Source organism: Neodiprion pinetum, chromosome 5, assembly GCF_021155775.2.
Source record: "Neodiprion pinetum isolate iyNeoPine1 chromosome 5, iyNeoPine1.2, whole genome shotgun sequence".
In the NCBI taxonomy this organism is placed as follows: domain Eukaryota; kingdom Metazoa; phylum Arthropoda; class Insecta; order Hymenoptera; family Diprionidae; genus Neodiprion; species Neodiprion pinetum.
In genome coordinates this window covers 5,557,292-5,581,660 of record NC_060236.1, presented here as the reverse complement: position 1 = coordinate 5,581,660, position 24,369 = coordinate 5,557,292, and the positions used below count along the sequence as shown (strand labels likewise).

The window sequence follows — 24,369 nt, the reverse complement described above, 5'->3', positions numbered from 1 at the left end:
AATAATGCAAGCTATTCGATTTGTGATTTATTAAATATCCGTGAAAGAAAGCATCGTTAAATTGCTTAAAAAATAGAAGACGATGGAGACTAATCGTAAGATACTTTTACAGATTTTTACCCCAACTTTAATGTATACATATATATCGCGAAGTACTTAGCAAGGATAATAGAAATTGCGAAGAATTGAATCGAGAGAGAAATCAGGAATTAGGAAGATTGAAAATTACGGATAGAAATTAATTTTTCAGGATTGGTTGGTCCGGATTGATCACGATGAAGCAAGCAGTACTCGCGAGTCTTGGCAATCAGTCTAAAAGCTCGAAGTTTATGGAAGTAGGTAGAGAGGAAAGAAGTTAGGTAGCTAACGTCGAGGCGTGTTTTCCTCGATTTATCTCCCACAGGGTTGTAATTTCCCCGAGACTTTTCTCTCGGGTGTTGCAGGTTTATTCCGCTTCTTTTCCAAATCGACCCGCAAGACCTCCTCGAGTAATTATACTACACGTGTGTAAGTACGCGAAGAACGGAGAATAACGAAAGCGCGGTTCATAACTGCACTGAGAAAAATTTCATTTGTAACGGTAACTAGAAAAATTGAGTAAGACAGGTATTGTTAAAAAAACTGTTTGAATATTGTTGGGATTACGAAAAACGAGGTACACGCCTAACCATTTTGCGCTATCAGTGTCCGAGCTTTACTCTACTTTTTTAGTTAAATAAGGCTTTGACGTCAATTTATCCTTGCACGAGCGTTAAATTTTCGCAACAGTTGCAAGAAAATATAGCAACAGTGATCGTAATGAGAAAGAATAGTAACGGATACTAGACTTTCCGGTGACGGCTAGAAAACTAATTTTTATTTTGTACCTGGAACTATATTTTTCGATTGTGGTAATAAATGAAAATAGTCAAGGACCGAGCGGTAACCGGAACTAAAAATTTCTCTCGGTGTGAATAAATAACGAATTCTTTACAATTAGTAATAGGATCTGGGGGTAGGGAGAAAAAATGGGGGTAAAAACTCGATCGCAATCGCCTCAATTTCCGTATCCCACAGACTGCAAACCTCTGCGGGAGTATAAAATAAAAACTTCACCATGTCCCCCCCCCCCCCCTTACTTCGGCTTCATCTCGCCGCGCAGCAGATTCCCCGGCATGAACGAGTTTCATTAAACTTTCCTGTATAATGTACGCGTACTTTGGACCGTAAATTTCGTCTCCCTTACTTTTCATTACTGCCGTTCTCTTTCCGAAATACGATAAATTAAAGTGTTACATAGTACGAATAGATAGAGAAGTGGATAAATTATTGTAAATGCATAATAACTCGATTTATTCAGTTATTCAATTCGACTGGGATTCGTTTCATTCGAAATTATATTTATAGAGCCTAGTTTACGTATTCGAGAAAACAAAGAAAAATTTTATCACACAGTCTATTGGTCGAAAGCACGGTTGTCGACGATAAAGTTAATAAGATGAGATTGTTTCAATCGTAAAATTAGTTATTTGAAATGAAATCGATCAGCCGAATTGAAGGATTAATTTGTATAGGCGATAAGTGTTAAAGTTCGACTTGTGCTTGGTTACAATAATAGAAATACATGGGGTTAAATTGCACGCATAAAGTAGGAAAATAATTATGATATTGGTCAAACGTCGAGATTCCAAATTCCCTGGCTGGCCGAATATCGTGGAATATTTATGCCTTAAAATTTTTTCAAGTGAATTTTACCGCTCTGTCATCGTCAAATTGAATGTATATTTCGTACAACAAAGGTATACGAAAGACGTGATATTCTGAGTACAGTTGGATAGCCGTTGGCAAACCGAGGTGGATCTGTGAAATACGTCAGGTGCATGCGAAACTTGAACGACGGATGAAAGAAAAAAAAAAAAAAAACAGAAAAACAAAAGGAGATGAAAAAATTTCTGACAGCGAATGTGTGTCTATATATCTACGCTAGGATAATGATGATAACAAACATTTTTATCACGGTTATAATAAAACTGCGACACTTATCTGTAATTATACTTTTTAACTTTATACTATCTTCTCGATAAGTGTTGATAATTATCAGTTAATCGGCCCGTATGAGATATTATCAATAAATCATCAAATCCTCCGTAATTCGAAAATAATTCTCGATTGAGGGAAATAAAACTTTTTCAACATATAATAATATTTTAATTCTAATTAATTACTTAGCCGTCGATAAAATACCTAATGAAGTTTGAATGGAAAAAAAATAAAATAAAATCGAATTAACAAACGATCGGAGTTTTAATTACATTACAAACAATTTTAAACCGCACTCGTTTCATAATTTGATTGAAGCTCCAACACCATATGAAGAATATTGCAAAGCTTCTGAATTAAATCAAGAAGTCTACATTCCGAAAAAAATTTCGGCATAAAATATTATTTTACCTTTAAAAAGAGGGAGAGTAAAAAAATATTTAACAAAATATGTACGTATACTAAGAAATAGTTAACACTGAAAATATTCGACACGCTTATTAACCCTTTCAGTCACAAAATTCAGTACGTATTTGTCGACGCTGATTGCGAATCTGATGTCAAATTTAATGAAATTAAAAACAATCCCAACAATGGGGTGAAAACAGGGTGAATATCAAATGTTTTAGACAGCGGTCTTGAATGAAATTTGTGTGAATATTTATTTTAGAACAGTACGATTTTAGCTCGAGAATAGGTGTAAGCCCCAATACTATCTGTATGCCCCCTTAAGAAGGGCGAAAAGCACCCCTATGCATTAAATAATGTAAATGTAATGGCCATTCTGAGATCTCTGTTTGTTGACCAATGAATTTCAAGTGATTTTAGTATACGTTTATCGTCAAATTTATCCGCCAACGGATTACATTCACGAAAATACGATTTTTTTTTTTTACATATGTTTATTTATAACAATTACAAATAATTGTGGATTAATAAAAAAAAATTCTAATAATTCCAAAGTGTAAGTATTTTTTGTACCGGAAAATGCAAACAAAAATCAGGATTTTACGTGGAATGGAAAAGAAATGACAAAAGAAAAAAAAAATGGCGTCACTATAGCGGCTTCTGTGACTGAAAGGGTTAAATTACAAATACATATATATATATATGAATTAGATGTGTGATATTGTCTGATAGCGTAGTTATAAGAGTCCGTTTTATAATCCGAGAGTGATTGAGAGAAAAGTGATGGTTTTTTCCGTCCGTTACAGTGATTCTGTACTGAAATAATTAATTCCGAGCATCGGAACTTCGAACTTTGACCGAGGAATTGACGTGAATTCGTTCGGAAAACGGATCGAGCCTCGATTGCGGTATAAATTCCGAACCTGTAATTAACCGGGTGCGTAACATGGAGCAAATAACCGAAGATATAAGGTCGAGTGTAACCCGATCCAACCGCACCCTCGCCGAGCCAAACATCCGATGAAATACTCGATCCGACACGAGAGCCAGTCGGCAATTTCTTTATGAAATTCTAAAAATAATAGAAGTTTCAAAGCTTTCATGAAACCGCTACAATTGTTGTCGATAAGAAATCTTGAGACTTGGAATGAAAAAAAAAAATAACAATTTACAAAACCGTGTAGATTGAGAGCAAAACTATTTATACATCAAATCTCGTGAAGATTCGTCCGACTTCCGAAGACTGATCAATTTTTGGAAAACTTATGTAGCTGCCATTTTATAGTACGAAATCACGGAATGTTAAAGATGTTCCGGATACTTGATTTTTCACAAGATATAGGGCTCAAGATTTCTGCCCGTATCATATTTTATTTATTTTTTTTTTCACGTTAAAGGATATGTCAATAAAATGAGGATCATAGTTCCGAGTCCCTACGGTAAATTTCAATTTTGTTTTGGCAAACAAAACGGAAGTGAGGAGAAAAAAAAACAAATTTATCAAAGTAGTTGTATGCCGTTGTATAATATAATGGAAGAAAATTTTTTTTAGTTCGTCTGAAAACAAAAAAAACACATCTTTTTCCCAACCGAGTGGGCAAAATAGTAGGTACATTTTCACACTAGTTCAAAAATGAAATCAAAATATCTAGTTAGATCAGAAAGAAAAGATATATCGATTCAATTCCCCAACTAGTACGGAAATGTTCTATTTTACGCACTAATTTAGATACGCAAAATCGAATTTCGCACACTCAGTAAGGAAAAATAGTACGCGTGTAAGTGTCTACGGCACTCGTTTCTTTTGCCGTCCACGCCACGCTCGGTCAAGAGACTAAACCCGTGCGGGAATCACCTATTTTCCGCACTAGTTGCGCAATCCGCCATCTCGTGAAAAATTGAGTGTAGAAAGTCTGGAAAAAAAAAAAAAAAAAAAAAATGCAAGAAATATAATAAAATGTGAGTAAACTCACCACCATGTCAGAGCCAGTCCTCGAGGCGTCACTGACCGCCGAAGGACTCCGTTCGACGACAAGACCCGGTGTCGCAGCGGCAGGGGCGGATGGTTGAGGGTTGTTTTGGGTGGCTGGATTGACGCTCGAGATGCTCGATGTCGCGGGCGGTGTTCCGGTAGCAATCGAGGACACTGCCGTAGATACGGATACTGATCCTGCACAGGAATGAGGTTCCTTCTCGGATTGAGTCTGACTGCCAGCTCCTGCGGCACCGGCGGCGACACCAGAATTTCCTCCTGCCGTCGCTGTCGTCGAATTTGAAGCCCCGGACAACTCATCCGGCGTCAACGAGCTCCCAACTTCTTTAACGCAATCAACATATTCCAGGATACTCAAACAGCCCCCCGGGATGTTCGTCAAGGGTTTTAAAACACGCCAAGTAAAGAGGAAGTCTCAATTCCTCGACGAAATTTAACGATCCGCATGTTGAAAAATTTCCCTCTCTTTTCTATTATGATTTATATATATATGTATGGGGCATTCCTCGAAACTTTTCGAACTTGAACCTTTTTATCAACGATTAGAAGCTTTTGACAATTTTCAGAACGAACAAAACAAACGGCAGGTACCGTAAATCGATTCGTGCAATATCATTATTCAGTGTTTCTGCAAAAGTGTTCACTTACCTTGGGCGCTTCTGGCAACGACTAGCTCAACAAGCCCGCGGGCTTTTTGCAATATTGAAATCGCCTGCTCGTGAGAGATGTTGGAATCCAAGGGTTGTCCATCTATCGCCAATATTTGATCACCCTCGACTAGACGACCGTCACTGTAATTCAATGGAAAATGAGGATTATTACATGGAAAAAATTATTTTACGCAATAAAAGTTATTATATCAGGGCGGCGATAATCATGTTCAAATAAAATTTCTATAAAAAATTCACAATTCCATGATCATTTTCCACAAAACTTGAGTAATGTTGGATTTCTTTCAAGACCAAAAGCTCCAGAAGTTGTGCACCTTCAATGCGTAAATTTAGATTCAAAAACACGTGGCGTTGCTTTGTTTTACATGAATAATTATAAATTGAACAATACCATTTTCGAAAGTTAGCTTGGCTGAATATATAAAGCATAGTCGAAGTTTGAAAAGAATTGATATCACAATTCCCTCATTTTTCTCTCACGTTTCCCTCATTTTTCTGGATAATAGACATCCCCTGACTATTCCCATTATGTATATATTTCAAAAAGCGTTGATGTACCGCAGTGGTATATAATAATGAGTATATACATCATAGAAAATTCGGAGAAGAGAACACGTTCCAGTCAAATGAGTTTGGAGAAATATTCTCGTGAATGTTAAAACCAACTTATAGTGGTAAGCACAAAACATATCAGCAAAATCCCTGGTTTGTATGCATAACGCAATCGACCACTAAAATTATACCGATGGGGTGATGTTATCTCGTACATTCAAAGCTTGCCTACGTAACGTAACGATCTTGTTGACGAAGGGATTACACGCTAATAAACGAGGCTTGTTCCTAAGTATAACCGCAGTAAGAATAGGAAAGGTTACCCCGAAAGCGTAGACTCTTCATGCTTCGCATGAATTTAGGAATACGAATGAATAAATTTGGAAAATAAAATCTGGATTCATTCGTCTGGAAAAATTTTTAAATTTGAAACATCGAAATTCCGAATGATCGAAGATTTTCATTTCTTGGTGAAATTTCACCACTTTGATCTTTCTTTGTTGTGGATTTTCGATAATTTTTACGTTGGAATCCCGGTCATTCCGATTTTCGGTTTTTCTCATTTTTAACACCTACTCGATGACTGAACCGAGCTGTGTGAGTATATTTTAATTTACGAAATTTTACTTCTTCGGAACTTTGCTCTATCGTAACTTGAATTTTCGAAATCCTGCATTTCGAACTTTGAACCCTCGGCTTTCCGACCATTCGAAACTCTGTTGTTTCTCCAAACTTTGACTTCTTTGCTTCAACTTTCGTCACCAAATGATTAGAAATTAAGCGATTTCGAAACTTCGAACCCGCGCCAAGACAAAAATATACGTCATTGCCAGTGTGCCGATTGGAAGAAAAAAAAAAAAAGAGGAAAGAACGAAGTGGAATATAAACTTACTATTCTAACCAATATCAATGAAATACCACGTAATACCTACATATATAATAATTTGCAGTTGAGCAGCTGTTTCCAGAAATCGAGACCACGGTTACAAGAATAAAATTTGAATCCGAACAGACCTCGAATAGCTGCTTGGCATGAGGTATATTACATATGCATGTATACATACATCCATATATACATATATATATATATATATATATATATACACAATATGATATAACCAAACCAACGTAGTGTACAGCAATAAAATAGGATCTTGAAACAACGGTTTGAAATGTAGATGAGGTAGAAGTTTGGAGAACGATGTAGGTATGTATACGTATGTATGTACATAGGTGTGTGTGTGCGTACGTGTGCATGGACGCATATACCCTACAGAGAGGGGGGAATGTTGGGTCCACGTAACGCGAAACCTGGTGGAAAGTAGAATGTAAAAGGGAATAGGAGGGAGATATGGAAGCGGGATCAGCTGCATGATACGAGAAAGAGAAAAGAAGAAGGAAAAACGTCTCCAGGCCGCCGCGGTACGGGCATATTCCTCAGGGAATCTCTCTCAAAAAAAAAAAAAAAAAAAAAGTACGCACACATACATAGGAGTGGGTATAATGCGCATGACGTACTGCAGCGGCGGCGGCTCCGTGGGATTTCCATTTTTCAATGGAAGATATATATTCGTGTTTACACCCACGCAGACACTCGTAACCTGTATTCATGTACGTGCATTTATATGAGTGACAAGTGTAGCGCGGCTCTCTAAAAGCTCAGCCAGGTTTTTCCTTCGACTTTTGTCAACGTTTCCGTTACTTTAGTTGCTTTATTTACACGTGTGCGGCTTGCGAGCAGTCATAAAACTTTTCACTGTTCGCGAATCCTGCGGATCAATATATTCGTAACTACTATTTGACAATCAAAGAGCCTCCGTAAGATGAGGCCGAATTTTTCGCATTTCGGAGGCCGCGTAAATTTTTTCGAAACAAGGGCTAAGCTTGTATATTCTTACCTACCCCTGAAATAATTCAGTAAAGCCAAAAACATCCCCTAAAATAGGATGTGTCTGTATACGAGTATTTTTTACACGAGTATTTATTGTATAATACTTGAAATTCTATATGTATACCTTAGCATGGTCTTTATTTTGGAATTTATTGATATTTTACCGGGACGTTCCCCTCTAAAAATTTGTTCCAAGATGCAGTTTCTCCTCTTCTCGTTATAACACGCTAGAGTCTTACAAAAGGAGGGACTCTGAGGGAGGATCAACAGGATAAGGACGAAAAGGACGAGAGCTGTTAGCACATCATCGCAAACATAGCGGCAGGCGAGATATCTCAGGAATATATTTGAGATTTGATTCTGATTCTACTCGTGTGAAAAAATTTTATTCCTTTTTTTGATAAATTTTTATACCTATACGTGAATTACTTTTCCCGTCTGTTTTCATTTTTTTGAAATTCGACTTTTTTAAGACATACTCGCACGAATTATGAAAATAAGAGTTACCGAAAGTGAAGGAAAATGACCTGAATTGCAATTGTGACCTGACGAACATAACGAAATACGTGAGCAATTACGAGTACAACAGAAAAAAAAGGAAAGAGAGAGAGAGAGAGAGAGAGTGAGAGAGAGACAGAGACAAAAAATCAAGGGAACTAAAAAGAGAGTTAAGGGTGAACGAATTTTTTGCATTATCACGTTCAAGCGAGCAAGCGTGTGACGATTACACGCAAAATTTAACATAACGATGAAACAGGCATCGGCTTACGGAAAGTGAACAATTAGTCATGTGTTAATCCTTTGAAGAAAGCGTTAAAACGTCGTAGACCTGCAGTAATATGCATCTATGTCTATGTTCTATGCGCATTTACGTACATTGTATGCATATATTGGGCTGATTTTTTTCTTTTTCCAACTTTTATTTTTTTTCTTGCACACTCTTCGAAAATTTAGTTTTTAGCCTAAACCGAAGCCTCGTAAAACCGGAACTTGGTAGTAACATTGTAAAAGGTTACTCATTCGGTTCGAATTTTTCAAACACTCTGACCGTAATATCTCTAAAACTATACAAGTTGGGAGGATGTTTTTTGGTTTTATTTTGTGGATAATAAAATTTTCTATAAAAAAGGTCAAATTTTGAATATTTTCCGTTTTTTTTTTTAAAAAACATTTTGTTGCAATTTATGACGTATAATGCTGATAGAATTCGTTCTGATAAAATAGTCCGTTGCGGTAATAACAGTTTAGGCTAAATAAATAAAAATGGGCAATCGAGACTTGAACTTTAACATCTTAGGTTTTATTTTAATCAACCATCGCAAAAGTAATTTATAACTGATTTTTTTTTTTTTTTTGTCCCTGCAATCAGACTTATGATGAAGGTAATCAGTATATCTGATGAGAGTATTTTTCGATAACAATTGTCGTGACATTGAAGAGAATACACGTGTTCGGAACACTGGCGAGGACGATGTTTATGTAGGTTTATCGAAATTTGAAAATACTTGTGTAAGAAATTTTCTCCCCATTTTTAAAGGGTCCATAAAAATGTTATACTCCCTAAAAATTTACGGACCGCCCTGTAATGGTTTTTTTTTCATGACCCAACACGCCTCTCTAGGAATTCTTGTTGAAAAACGAAAACGTACTAAACGAATAAATCCTTGTTAGAAACTCCCACTGTAAGTCTATATATAAATTCGAGGCACGTATAAATTTCCTAAGGTTGGGTTCAAACAACATATGATAATGGTACGCGTTATATATACACGTGCATACATTACGCACCTGTGATTTATGTTTCACCCGCCAAATTTTAGTGGGTACGTTTATCATGGGTTACGAATTCATAAATTGTGTACACATTTATACACCACAATATAAGATAGCAGACGTATGAACCGTATTCGGAACAAAAAAAAAAAAAAGAAAAGAAAAAAAAAGGTTGTACCAGGTACAAATGTAACGAGATGATGTTTTAGGAGAAATCGGAGCGATTTTTTTTTTTTTTGGACTATTATGTGCACCTAATTGAGTTAAACAAGAACTCCCCCGAGAAAATAAATTCGCAAATTGACAAAACGCAGTGAATTTTATTACCACAGCTGAAAAAATTCTAAGGTTAAAAAAGTAACACTAATACTTAACGACGTAATGAAGCAATGATCAAAATTTAATGATAATTCAGGTTTATTAAAAAATATGAGTAATCACTGAAATGCAAATCTTCGATCATTCGAAATTTACGATAACCCTTCGATGACACCCGGGGTCATTTTGACCGGGACGAATTTTTCATTCAATGCTCACTTTTCCGTAATTGAAAACTGTCAATCATTTTTTCAAACGATTCGATTTTACATTTTCCAAATTTCAATTTTGCAGACATATTGAGAAAAGTTTAAAGTATGTCCGTGAGTTTTTAACCTAAAGTCCGACCAAAGGATCGTGTTAAAGACAGGTGAACAAAGAATCATCCGGGTAAAAATCTTGGTCAGAAGTAAGTGCGTCAAAGAAGGGTTAACGGATATCCGTTATATCAACGGCCTTTGATTTTCTAAGCCCTAAAAAATAACGTTTCGGTATCTCGAACAAAATTGTCACCTTATATTCATACGCAGGTATATAAAGTGCAGTTTACCCATGGTATAAAACGTGCGGTAGAAACTGCAAACAAGAGATATAAAGACGACGAGAAGAGAAGAGAAGAGAAGAGAAGAGGATAGTCATCGGTCCTTCCCTTCATAATACAAAGGTAGGTGTCTATGCAAATGCGGCTCAGTTTATATACATGAGGGAGCATCCCCGGAGGTTAAACTAGCTTCGAAGAGCGTCTCTGTACGAACCTTTATACCTACTACAACCTACCCCCGGCAAGGTTGCAGGCGGCTTTGGTTCGTTCAGTTTCTACCGTCTCTGCTCTGGTTACACTTCGGTCGCGAGTTTCGACGCAGGCGCAAAAATTTCGCCTGTTATTATACGGACCTGACGGTCACTTTGAAGTTAACATTCGACACCCCCTCGGCGACCTGCAAACCCCGCAAAGACACCGCAACTTTTCGCACTTGTTATACCAGGTATACTTATTAAAGTGCCGCGAAGAGAGTCGATTACGAAATCGGCCGGGGAGACGGAACGGGATTTTTAAACCTGGCAAGAGTTCAGAATCAACTGCATGGATTGCAGTATTAGGTTTTCGATAAGGAAGAAAATCTGGGTGTTCAGATTTACGCGAAATTTTTTCAAATTTTTACCCAAAATATGGAAAAATTTCAAAAATGATAATTTTTTTCCCCAAATTTAGGTATATTCATAAAAATTACAATTTTGCAGGAATCTTTTTTCAATGATTCAATATTTCTGAGGAGGCATTTAAACCACGGTGATTGATTTTGCAATATTTGAGAAACGTCTTGAAAAAAAAAAGTTTCAAACTGATTGGATGAGTAGTTCTGAAATTGTAGATCAGAGTGGATTCGGTTGTAGAAAAAAAAGGTACGGAAGATTAATGAATAAAGTCATTTGAGAAGAAAAAAAAAGGGCTGCAGTTCATAAATACGGTGAGTTGAAAAATGTTTCATCTGTAACTCGCAGCGCGGCTCGAAAGCTTCAGCGCAAAGCTTTAGAGAGTTTAATTTCAGTCTGAACGCTTTTCAAATTCGTGCGGTAATCCGGTTACGACAGTTTTCTCTTTGTTTTTTTCGCTCTTTTTATTTTTCTCTTGCTAACGCTTCGTTAACTCGATATTTAACGTGGGAAAAGTCGCAGAGTTGCACGAGTTATTACACACACAAATTTTCCGAAAGTACGTGACATATTAAAGTAAGAGGCAGAGCTTTTCCGTTAAACGTAACGTGTGATATTTTATTCCTCTAACACATACCATGTATTTGTACGCGAGTGAATTTTGTTTTAAGGTTAAACATATGCGAGTAAATTCTTGAATGCGTGTATATTAATCACATTTGCAGCAGCGCACGAAATTTCATCATATTTGCGCTGCGGGTGAAGTTGAAAAAGGATAGAAAATGAAAAGAAAAGAGAAGAGAAGGAGAAAGACAACAAAAGAAAAAAAAAAAAAAAATTTATGTCGTGAAATAAAATGAAACTTGTAAACGAGAATTCTGGAACGAGGAGGCCGAGATAAGAACGAGTTTCGTGTAACTAATTTATTTTATTTCCGATCTTGATTCCCTAATTTAAGGTTCAAGAAATTATTCCCCGTTGGAAGTTTTCCTCCCTCCTTTGCCCTGAACCTAATTTCACAAGTTTAAAGTAGGTGTACACGTTTTAAAAGCCTGAGGTATACATAAAAGAAACGCGGTCCGAAAATTTTCCCAAGGTATGAGAAAAATATTCAAAGAATTTTATAATTTTGCTTCGAAACCAAGCAAAAAACCCAGATAAAGAAAAAAAAAAGGAGAAAAAATTTCCCTATATTACAGAAAAAATTAAGTACGTGGAAAATTTTCTCGATTTTTTTTCCCCCTTTACATTACTTGTGATTTATTTATTTTTATTTTTTATTTTTTTTTTTTTTTACTCTCAGCTCGTTAATACGACCCTATATTGCAGATGTAATATATGCATAATGTACTTGAATCTTGCTTGGGGTAAATCAGCGCGTATTCAAGGGTCTGATAAACTATACGATATACGCGTCAGAGCCAAACGCCGGAAAGTTAACAATTTGGCGTACATTAAATACATGGCTAGGCTACAATGTGGTGAGAACAATATCTTGAACAAGATTAATCACTCCGCGAATCCATCAATTAGATCACCGACGTCCTTAATTCCTACGCAGCATGCGCCCTTTCATCGAGTTATTAATCATATATGAACGTGATATTATAGACAAAGAATATAAGCTTCCTCAGCAAGCGGTCGGCGAGTCAATCGATTGAATTATTTCACCTGTCCACGCAGAGACGGTATCAAGGAAAATATCAATTATCATAATTGGTGGCAATGAACTCGGTGGAAAACATACCTCGATCACAAAAATCGTACACAGCTAGTTTCGATTTTTATTTGTACATTGTATAATTTAATTATCGTGCTTAGGTAATTAGCGACTGTTTATACGTGGATTATGAAATATCCGTCTTTGACTTTTCGCATCTAATGTGAGAATAATTCAGAAAAACAAAAGCTTCGCGACGGATGAAATTTATCCTACTTTATTTCGTCGACATGACAACGATCGAAGTTTGGAAATACGAACGAAAGAAAAAAAAAAAAAAAAGAGACTTTTTTTCCCCGAAGTTGCGAAGAGAGTATAAAAAGAACGTATCGAGAGTGAAGACTCGGAGTGTGGAAAGTGCACCGCTGCACAAGTGCCTCGGTAAAATAATGGTGGTTTAATAATGCAACAGCCAAAGAGCAGCGGCGTGATTATAGACGTTGAAGTCGGAGCGATGGGTAAAAAATTGAAAAACTAACGGGGTCAGTTGTGCAAAGCCTTCCGGAGTGTCCGAGTGTTTGTCTGTCCTTATGATGGCTGTAAAAGCGTTCGCAAGCCTGCAAGCTGTCCCCCTTGTGTATTATTCAGTGCGGGAATGAGCGCAAGCTCGCGAATCGATAATCAACAGTTTTTGCTTCTCTCCCTCTCTCTCCCTCTCTTTCCCTCTCTCTCTCTCTCTCTCTCTCTATCTCTCTTTCGCGACAGCCTTAGAGACCACCGACTACGCTACCGGCGTCGTCGTCGTAGTTTCGACCTCTTCGTGACAATGCGCAACGTATTTTTGGATCGATGAATGACGCGCGGAGAGTTATACAAACGTCCAGGCTGCATGGTTACATTTGTAAACGATGCAAGCCACCCGGAAAACCGATTTGAAATATTCAACGAGCTTTCGATATATTCGTTCTATTTCCGTAGTTCGCTGATTTGTTATGTATGGACACCGTGGAACACCCTGAAGAGTTTTTTCGGGCTGAAAGAATGATTCTGTGAAAAGTGATCGTTCCACGTTACATGGAAGCTCGCGCTCGTGCGATTATTCACTTTTTGTCACATTTTTTTTTTTTTTTGAATTCATCAAGAAACACGTTTTGACACTTCGATTATTATTTCTTTCGTGACGTTTATATTCAATCCAAAGATCACGATCCATAACGCAACGATACATCATTCGAGAATCTTATTCCCCTGAGTTAAAAGTTCATGTTAAATTACAAACATTTTATGAGATTGAATTCAATTAACAATGTAACAGTCGTGTGATAAACTTCTCACGGATCAACTGGAGACTTGATATTATACAAGTGTGGCTCTTCTTTGTGACGTAAATTGATATTATGATTGATGTGAGTAATAAAAAAAACTTTACACACGATACTTCATAAATTTTAAACAATGTACGAAAGGTGAAAAATCGACTGTGAGTGAAATTTTCCGCGTAACGTAGAACGCTCATCTTTTGACAGAATCTTTCGTTCAATCTGAACAAACTTCATAAGATATGCCATGGTGGAAAATCGCAAATTGTTTTTTTCCGAAAAACCGCAATATAGATACATATTAGCGTTCGGCTCATGATTGCACCCTGAAATTGCTACCAAAATTATACCTTCCCTTTTCAAATCCCGAATCTCGTCCACGTGTTACATTGAAAATCAATTTGCTTTGCGTTTTGATCAATCTGAAAATTTTTACACGATAAACCTGCGTAAGTCGAATTCATTTTTTTTTTTTTTTATCTCAACATCGTCAATCGATTGTCGAGGAAATTTCATCCCAGAAAACTTGTCAACATTGAAAAAACAATCTGTTGTCATATTGTAGTTACAACATTAGAAAAAAAAAAAAAAATTGAAATAAAAAAAAACAAAATCAAATAAATGCCGCGTGATCAAAGTACTCAATACTCAATACTCAACTACATTTTTATGTCACTTTAAAGCAGCCTCTACCTACGATTTTAGGAAAGATCCTCATTCAACAGCGATTAGTTGAAAAAAATAGCAATTTTGACTTCAAAATTTTTAATGAACGGTACATAAAAAGCGGTTCATTAAAATCGCATGGTTTCTCATTGTTTCTGTTTTTCGTTTCCACAATTTTTTTTCGAACTAATAAGAAAAGCCGTAACAAAAAAGTGAAGAAATTGCAACACCGAGAAAATAAATCGAAAGAAACAAAAAATATTGAAAAATCGTGAGCGATCGAGGCCTGAAGGTACTACGAGTGAAGTTGAGATGAAGCGACCCGAATACATAATGGGAGGGCATGGGAAATGAGGCAAGAGATGAGATTTCGTCAATATCCGGTGAGACTCGTTTGCCCTCTGGTTCGCCCACGCATAGGTGCACACACCCACACTCCACGTCATTTTGACTTGAACTTCCGAATTTGTGGATATTTGATATAAGATGCCACGTACTTAAAGCTCCACACGTAGAAATGGATAGGTAAATACCCATGTGTCAGGTATATATATATATATTGTATACAGTTCCGTTTGTCCAAAGTGTTAAAAGTTCAGGAAAAAAAAAAAAAAAAAAAAAATTGAAAACAAATTCGTTTCATCATGGGACGGGTTTCAGAATGATCGGGATGAAAAATAAGATTTTTGAGAATTTTTTGAGATTTTTAAAAAAGATTAATCTTTAGATGGATTTGAACAATCACAGAAAATTAACGGTGGAAGGGAAAAATATGAAAAAATTTAGGAGTGCTTTTTTGAATTCGTAGAACCGTAGTAGAATCGTAAAGAATCGTGAAGCGAATTAAAAATGGTGAGAGTTTTTCATTGGTCGAGTCGGCATGGAAAGCCCCATATAATAATATACATAATTAATTTCGCATATATATATATATATATATATATATATATATATATATATATATATATATGTGAGACGCAAACAGTTTTACAAATAATTTCCAGGTAGTGCAAAGTCTACGAAACGTACTAAAAATTAATTCCCCGTTATTTTGAGACCGTAATATACCTCAACTGTATAATTTTCAACAATGAAAACATAAAAATCCGTTTGAAGAATTTTTCTTCTTTTATTTACAATTCGTACTCATTAATTGTGTTTGAATTATCATAATCGTTTCACTTCTAACTTAAATATATACTTTTGATTGAAACATTGTAACGATAATCAGTAACTAATTGACGCGATTTAACGTAACTCGCGTATACATATCAAGATGTCAAAAGGTTCGAAAGGTATTCAACAGTTGCGATAATCTAATCGAGTCGAATTTTCGGTCTATACGTTTATCTGTCTTTTTACTTTTTCTTTTTCGTTTTCGTTTTTCCTTTCTTTCATCTCTTAAAACTTCTCTCTTTTCAACCATAAATTCACCTCACCGTTTACGACTATACTGCTGTGAAAAATTGATGAAAGTTTTCCCAAAGTACCTCATAGCGCGCGAACACGATCACCTTCATCAATCCCATCCAAATTCAACTCGATATCTCAGAAGGGTGCCTCGATAAATCTCTCCTTATACACGTACGCCTCTCTCTCTCTCTCTCTCTCTCGCTCTCTCTTTCTCATATAAGACAGTATGCAAGAGGAAATGGAGGAAAAAGAACAAACAGCCAAGGGCGAGGCGAACGACTTCTGGAACTACCGATATTGCAAAAGTCATTTTGGCGAGGCAATGACTTATACAGCGCTGTATAGACCGACACACTGCGAACAAAAGGATGAGGAAAGAAACTTTCTCCAAGAAATTAAGCAGAATTCATGGATTACATATCGTCATTACAGAAATTGGAAACCCTAGTTCGGGATGCTTTTAAGAATGCCTGGTCTTCCAACTTTTACGAAAATCACAAATCAAAACTTCAACTCGATTTGACTGTTGGAAATGTGAATGAAACACGGAATTGAAAGCAAAAGAAGAGAAATGCGACCACACGACATATATTGCCGCTGATGTTTCAACGCCAGGGAGGGCAAACGATGACCAAACACACGTTTGTTTGCACAACACAGTCGATTCTGTGGGATAAATGCACGCTATATTTTTATTTGTATTTAAACGTTTTGCTTGTTTTAATTTTATTTTAATTTTATTTTTTATTTTTCATGGATTGAAACGCAGACAGCAACGTGAATCAAAATTTTTTTGAGGCACCGAATCGTCACGTTAAAATATATCCTAAAATACTTATACAAACAATTGAAGCATTGTTATGAACAAGCCACGAATAATTCTATAAATATTTTCGTCAACGATAACAAAAAGTAATGAAAAAGAAAATATCATATTTAAAATTATACCACGTGTGTGTACATTACGTTACATATAAGTCTGTATCGATGTGAACAAATCCTGTATAATACGTTCAGCATACATACGTTGGCCAAAAATTCGCGTCATCGTATTCTATTCAAATTTTTTTAATCGGTCCATCTTTCCTTTCGTGACCCAATAGGAACTGTATAGATTTTATTTCTAGGAAAGTGAAAATTATTATATGTAGTCTGGTATTGAAATATACGACTTGAACGATCCGTTTTTTTTTTTTTTTTTTTTTTTTTCTTAAGGAAGGCGATGACGATAAAAGGGTAAGAAAAAAAAAATTGACAAGTTTGTATAATTGAATAAATATAAGAAGACCGACGGATTGTAGATATCTCGTGAATATTTATACCCACGAAATTTGTGCAAATTGCAGGAAATTACGCGGTAAAATTCATATTATACGTATACTATCAGCAATTGTATAGAATAATCATAGTTGGCTTAGTTCCCTATCATCTGGCAATTTCCACCCAGGCCAATCAAATCAACAGGCAACAATACGCGGATGAGCAAGAATATTGGATTGGATACTGGATCGAATATTGAGAGGCTGAATTATACTTCGACAATGGTAGTATATAATGATAATGATAATGATAATAATAACAATAATAGGCGTGCTAACAACGATGGCATTGCCTTGGAATTGAGATAATATAGGAATTGCGAATAACGGCGATGAGGGGGGAAGGAATGAGGAGGAGAATGAGAAGGTGGGAGAGGTCGGAGGTTGGGGACGAGTTACTGGCTCGTTGATTTAGTTAGGAAAGTGAATCAGGCGAGTAATAACTAATTCCAATTAAACCATGACTATATCAAGTTATCGCGGGCGTTCTTGGCTCGAGAATCCGTTGCTATCTCGTATAATGCGAGGGGGGGGGGGGGGGGGGGGGAGAGGGAGAGAGAAGGACATACATGTACATACAAACAACACTTGACATTGTAAAGGTATAAGTTACAATAAAATCGGAGTTTCAAAAATACAGAAAATTCATGATAATCCGAATAAATAAATTGGGATATATTATTGAAACAAGAATTGAGATCGACGAATAATTATATAATAAAATTACAACTTCATATTGCAAAGAGATCCGCTATTCGACGAGTATATATATATATATATATATATATATGTGAATCAGACTGTGTCAGGAAAACCGAGTTGTCTAATTCAAACTCAATATGTTATAGAAGACATAAAGTAAGAACGATTTTAAGAGGTTTTATTAAAATATGTTCATATTTAGGGGTCGCGAAAATCAAAAATGCGTTTGTTCCGACGAATCACTTTCAGGCACAAAAATTTCCAGGCAATCTAGACGAATTGCGTTTCCTCTAAATAGAAAAGAAAACAAAAAAACAAATCTGATTTCGGGAATGTGTAATTCGTATAGATCGGCTGGAACGATGATGTGAATTTTTTCTCAGATAGTTGCACTAATGCCCACTAAAACGTTGCGGTAACAGATTTTTTGAAACATTATTACTTTTAAAATAAAATATATGCCGATAAATAAAAAAAAATTTCTCACGTTATTTCCATAAGAAACTTCGACCACAAAATGCGAACTGTCTTAAGAGTTGAGGTAAAAATCTGAAAAAATTATGCAATTTTTTTGAATTATTTAAAGTTGATTTAAGGGGTGAGGTGGAAAAAATTCGTCAACACCGTAAATAAGGACCATCCTCAATTATATATACGCATATATTATTTGGTTTCAAACAATTCTTTTTCCTTTCTGTTTTATAAATTGAACTATATATATTCATATAAGGTTCAAGTTTCAAGTGATACCTTATACGTTGTGTATATGTGTGCGAATGTATATTCATGACGGACACGAAACGCGGCTTGCCTCACTTCACTAATTAATTGCAACTTTAATTAACTTTGGTAGGGGGGATGGATGGTTTAAGTTAATTAAACATTTTTCATTTCCTTTTATTCCCTTTGAATTATTCTCGTTTTCCTTCCTCATAGATATATGTATTATTCCCAAAAAATTACAAAATGCAAGTTCTGCGTCGCGGGACGAAACGCGCAAGTGAAACGCGGTGACAATTTTTTCATTCCTCAAATTCACATTACACAGTATAAAGTAAAAAAATTTGAACAAAGTGATAAAGAAAATAATAAAAACATGCCAATACGTAACGTTTTAGAATGAATCCTTAAATTTCTTGCATAAATGTATAATCTCAAATTAAATACGCACGATCGACCGCAAAACTTTTCCCTATATTTTCGACCGTCTCGCGCAAGCTTCCCGAAACATTTTATATTCCGAATGGGTAAAGAAAACATGACGATATGTATAAACTTACCGAAATATGAACGTATATAGTAAAGTATATGGTAGATCCAGGCATGGCGAACGGATGCGGTTAAACAAGCCGGATTAGTGCGCATGGAACGAAGGATGAAGCGGGGCTCGAGTTTATTCGAGGGTATTTTAACAGTCGTTCAAGCATTAGAAACGTGACGTCAAATACGCTTTTGTACGTAAGGTATATTATACACCAAAAGCCAAGTATATCAAAGGATGAAACGGGCGATTCGGCGTCGATGACGTCATATGCAATAAATGCATTAGGGTGGTCCTTATTTGGGGGTTGAAAAATTAAAAATTTTCATTTAGACGCCCCTCGGATCGGTAGAAATCATTCAGAAAAAAAAGAAAAAAAAAATGAAAATTCTGTGTAAAGTTTCAAGCATTTACATCAACTGGAACACGTTCCAATAAGCTTCGAAAATTTTAACTGTAAAATGCATGTAGTTTTTATAACAAGTTCTTTCGTTTTTTATCACATTGGTATAAATTAAAAGAACGATTTAAAACGTGGCAGAGTTGTTGCTTATAATGATAGGAACAGAAACCTTGAAAATTTCAAAATTTTATAAATATTGTTTCCTTGTATACGAGTCTAATAAATGTGATGCTATCTAAGCTGATATAAATGAAAAAAAAAAAAAAGGAGGAAAAATATTATAAAATTATCATACGTGAATCTAGCGTAAGGATGAAGCAAGAATTTTGATTTATCGAGAAATCCGAGTCTTCAAAGCTTCTTATGGAATTGAGGATCTCAATTTTTGGGGTGCGGAACAGAATTTTCTGTACTCAAACGCGTGCCCGCAACTTTTCAACACCGAGTAATTGAATAGTTAAAAAATTTTCGCATTTGCGTTGCTCCCTGATAAAGAAGATCTGGGCAATGAAAAAAATCCAGATCATCGAGATATGTAGTCGGATAAGGACACTTCTCGCATGATAGTGACAAAAAAGCGACTAAAATAAGTTTGATTAACCCTTCCCTGAAGGGGTTGACGATGTATTATTTTCTCACGACCATCACACGTTCCCACGAGTCCTGCATCGCTAGTCGAATTGACTCTCGAAGGACCTCAAGAGTCGATCATCTGGTCGATGTCTAGAACGTGAAACGGCAAACCCAAGAGGCCACTCGTAGCGTGAAACCCCCAAGTTATCCCCATAACTTATGATTTTTTTCAAGGTCTGTAAAACCTCTGAAATAGCATACGGTTATAAATATTGTGTTAGAAGAGCGCAATTAGTCACGTAAGAAGATAAAAATCGGGATAAAATATAAAGAAGCGTGACTTGGCACGGAACGTTCCAGAGAATAGGTACGAGAGGGAAAAAGCTTCGGGAGAAGGAGGAGGAGGAGGGGCGAGGAAGATGGCGAATGTAGCGAAAACGTTAAGTGTCTCGCAAATAGACGGTTAATTTATTTTACCACCTCGCTAAGTGTTTCGCACGATTGAAGAGTTTAACGGCTACATTTTTCACGCGGGAAAACTTCCGACCCTTGTGTTAAATGTGTGTGTGTGTGTTTCTCACTAACACCAGATACGTTATAGATACTTGCAAAATTGCAGAAATTTTCTTCATTTTTCCTTCATGTTTTTCGATCAAAATAAAAAAAAAAAGAAATGCTACGAACGTAAGTGAAGATGAGTAAAAGTAAGAATAAAAATAAATAGGGAATCAATGGTAATAATGGTGACAAATGAAAAAATAAAAAAATAAAATTTTTTAAAAATGTGTTCAGCGTTCTCATTCACCCTGCGTACGTATATCGAATTATAAAATCGTATCAAATTAAATACAAATTTATATTTGACTTGTTTATTCTCACTATTCGATAATTTGTTCTGAACCAAAAGCTTGCCCAGTTCCATCTTGGTCTCGAAATTTTCATAGCTTGATAAAGAATTCATGAAAAAAAAATCCAAGCCAGTCGATTGGGTCTGTTTATTCGGAAATTGGGTTGTCGTGTTTTTTGGGAAGCAGTAAAAATTAAACCTACTGTCTAAAAAACGTGCTACTCGGTGAAAGATGTTTTCTTTTTTTTTTTTTTTGTTCACTCAACACCGTACTTGAAAATAAAAATAAAAAACGCCGATGGTGGTCGATTTGGGTTGGAATGTGTCGTATACATCGTACCAACTGCATGTAAAAAATATGACACTACGAATTTACTCTACGGTTGAATATCTGCGACAAATGGAAGATACGTAAGCCGCTTATATTCGAGGGACAAATAAAACGAATGACAAGAGATTCGAGCTTCGTTTGTCGATTCGAGTTAGCGGCGTTGAGATTTCGTTCGAAAAATCGGTGGATAATGTTTATAAATTAACGGATCGACATTAGGTATGTATAATAGTCATACATATATACTAGTTACATGTATACCTAGAGATTTAAGCTTTGTTGCCTCTTCTATTTTCCTATTCTTTTCTGCTTTCAACCGAGTTAATTCCCTTGCTACGTATTTTTTTTTTTTTGTATAATTATCCGCAAGTTTGTTTTCAGTGGAAAGTGGAAAGTGGAAAGAAAAAAAAAAAACAGAACAGCGACCAACGACTGCAAAATTCACTTTGCAACGCCGACATTTTTCTTCTCTGCCCTTTTTTTCCTCCGACTCTGTTTCCGTCCAGTCTGCACTTTTGTACCTGCGGAATATACGCACGTGTATAACAAAAGTCGCATTCCCTCAATATCCGTTTACCGTATAGAGACGAACGTCTCGCCAGAGCTTCACGATTTTGCACAGATACGCATTTTTCGCAACGCACGAACCGTTGAAATGTTGAATGCAAATGACAAAAAAAAAAAAAAAAAGCGATTGATATAAAAGTCATGCATAAACCGAATAATCATGTTCGAACGGTGCGTAAATTCAACGCATGTGTGTGCGTGTTTTTTACTTTTTGTTTTTTTTGTTACTTTTTGCAAATTTTTATCTCAGGCATTCAATTCGAAAGCTCTCGATGGAAATATGTGAAAAATGGGGTTCGAATTCGTACGCTGAAATTTAATCCACGTGATTTGTTTCAATACACGTACGTATTATGCATTGAATAACGTACTCCGGGAATATGAATTCGATTTTATTTATAAGCCGCGAGTGGAGTACGAAAAAAAAGAATATCAGGATCAACTTGTGCGGAACAAAGATGTGTACATTCGATTGAATAACGATGATAAGAAGAAAAAAAGAAGAAAAATTCATTCGTACCCTGAACGAAATATTTCATCAATTTTCTTTTTTTTTTTTTTTGTTACGGTCGAACAAGTTGCCTGTCATAAGAACCTTACGCAAAAAAATAACGTTCACAGGTAAAACTGAACACGTCGTTTTCTTGGCATACGATACGTAACGAATATGAAATCAAACCCTGTCAAATTTGTCGTTACGAGAGCGGAATACCGGATGAATCGAGAGTTTAAAAAAAATCCAGGAATTTCGGTTCAACCGTATATAAGGATACAAGAACCACGAGTGATGGATAAAGCGTAAAGTCGAACCCCGAGGGGGTCTAATATTTGACTAAATATACTAGGTCTCTGCGCTATACGACGCAGTGCTATAAAGCATACAGCTGAGGGTGAAATTCGCTCGGCGAATCTGATATCCTAAATTTATTAACTATCCAAGTATATAAGACAGTCGAGTTGTATTACGTAACGTGAGAAAAATTCATTCGTACGTCCGTTTCTCACAAAGTTTCAAGAAAAATGAACAACGCATCGTTTCTTACACGCGAAAAGAAAAGAAAATGCGGGAGATTCGTCGTCGACTCGATTTGTCGCGACATTCATCGTCATGCGTAAATGAATTAATTGCGTGACTCGGTGTTTATTTTTATTTTTTTAATTTCATTTCCGTTCACGTTGGTATTTATTCGGCAAACCGTTGCATCCAGGTTCGGTATATCAATCTTTTCGAATACCATATGGCTCGAGATCAGCGACAGGTTAGGGAGGGATATCCTTTGAGAATATTCCAAGGACCTCGAGTGTCCCCCTGTTTCCCTATGGATTGATCGTTTCCGAAGTGGATTATATGTCGGGAACCGCTGAACGGTTCACGGGCGAAAAGCCAAAGGGAAGGAAAAAAAAAAAGAAAAAGAAAATGACAAAAAAAAAAAAAAAGGGAAAAGCAAGCACAATATATTCGACCGAATGACGCGAATCGATGGGGTCTTGGATATTTAAATGAGTATAAATTTTTCTGTACCGATTTCAGATACATTTTTTTTTTTTTAACGTATCTATCACAGGTTGTAATTTGGGATCATTTTGAAAAATTCAGCACCTAATCGACGGTGGCAAAACAGGACCGTTTTTTTTTTTTTTAATTCAAATTTCGAAAATCAAAGTATTTTCTATAGATGTATTGCATGAAAATTTGTAAAATATTCATGATTTTTTTTTTGTTTTGCCTAAAATTTCGTTTATACTTTTTAACGTTACGCAATAACATCAAATAGGCAAATTATTATAACGAAAGCTTTTCAAAGCTCGACAAGCTCTCGCAGCTTCTGCTACCGATTTTTGTTGTGAAAATTTGGTTACAAGTTTATATATGTACTCGACACGTAATAACCTTGTACATTATACGCGTACGGAAAATAACTCGACTCGTTGAGAAAGTTTTCGAAACAGGATAAATTATTATCCCTTTGACGTGTATAATATATGATGAGCCCCTTGTCTGCAGACATATAATATAACGTACGTATGCCCGAATTTCAGTTACGAGTAAGATATCATCATAGATATTCCCTGCAGACTTCAAAGCCCACTTCCACGTACTCACATATACGATATTATTTGATACATACATTCCGCAAATGCTTGTTATAAGCATAACAATGCAAGTTACGTGCGTGTATTTGCAGTACGACGGTTGTTAGAAAGATAATATTATAATAATCGTCGAGAATTTCCAAGCTTTATATATAAGAGGTTCCGCGTTAAGGGCCCTCGAAAGAACTTGAAAAACCCCTTTTCTCCTCTCAAGCTCGAGTCTCGCTTTTATTATACCGCCTATACAAACCGTTCTAATTTCAACGGTAAGTTTTATCAAGCAAAGCTTACATCCCGTCGCAAGAACTAGATAGAAACAAAGAAAAACAAAAAAAAGAAACACTTCTCGGATCAAGCTTGAGAAAAGAAAGCAAAATCTCAAACTATTTTGCACTTCGGTTATGCTTGCGTCTTTTGATTATTTTTTTTTTTTT

At 36.0% G+C, this 24,369-nt stretch overlaps 1 protein-coding gene across 5 annotated transcripts in view; it reads right to left on the bottom strand.

Annotated features, from left to right (window-relative positions):
• LOC124220413 (multiple PDZ domain protein) overlaps positions 1–24,369 on the bottom strand; it is a 168,912-nt gene that overhangs the window by 107,568 nt on the left and 36,975 nt on the right. For 4 of the 5 annotated variants that reach the window (XM_069136673.1, XM_069136676.1, XM_069136674.1 and 1 more), the window contains exons 6-7: positions 5,069–5,211; positions 4,401–4,744 (exon numbers count right to left, since the gene is read on the bottom strand). In XM_069136673.1, the coding sequence (XP_068992774.1) occupies positions 4,401–4,744; positions 5,069–5,211 (487 nt within the window). The remainder of the gene's footprint in view (positions 1–4,400; positions 4,745–5,068; positions 5,212–24,369) is intronic. The other variant, XM_069136675.1, reaches the window with a different exon arrangement.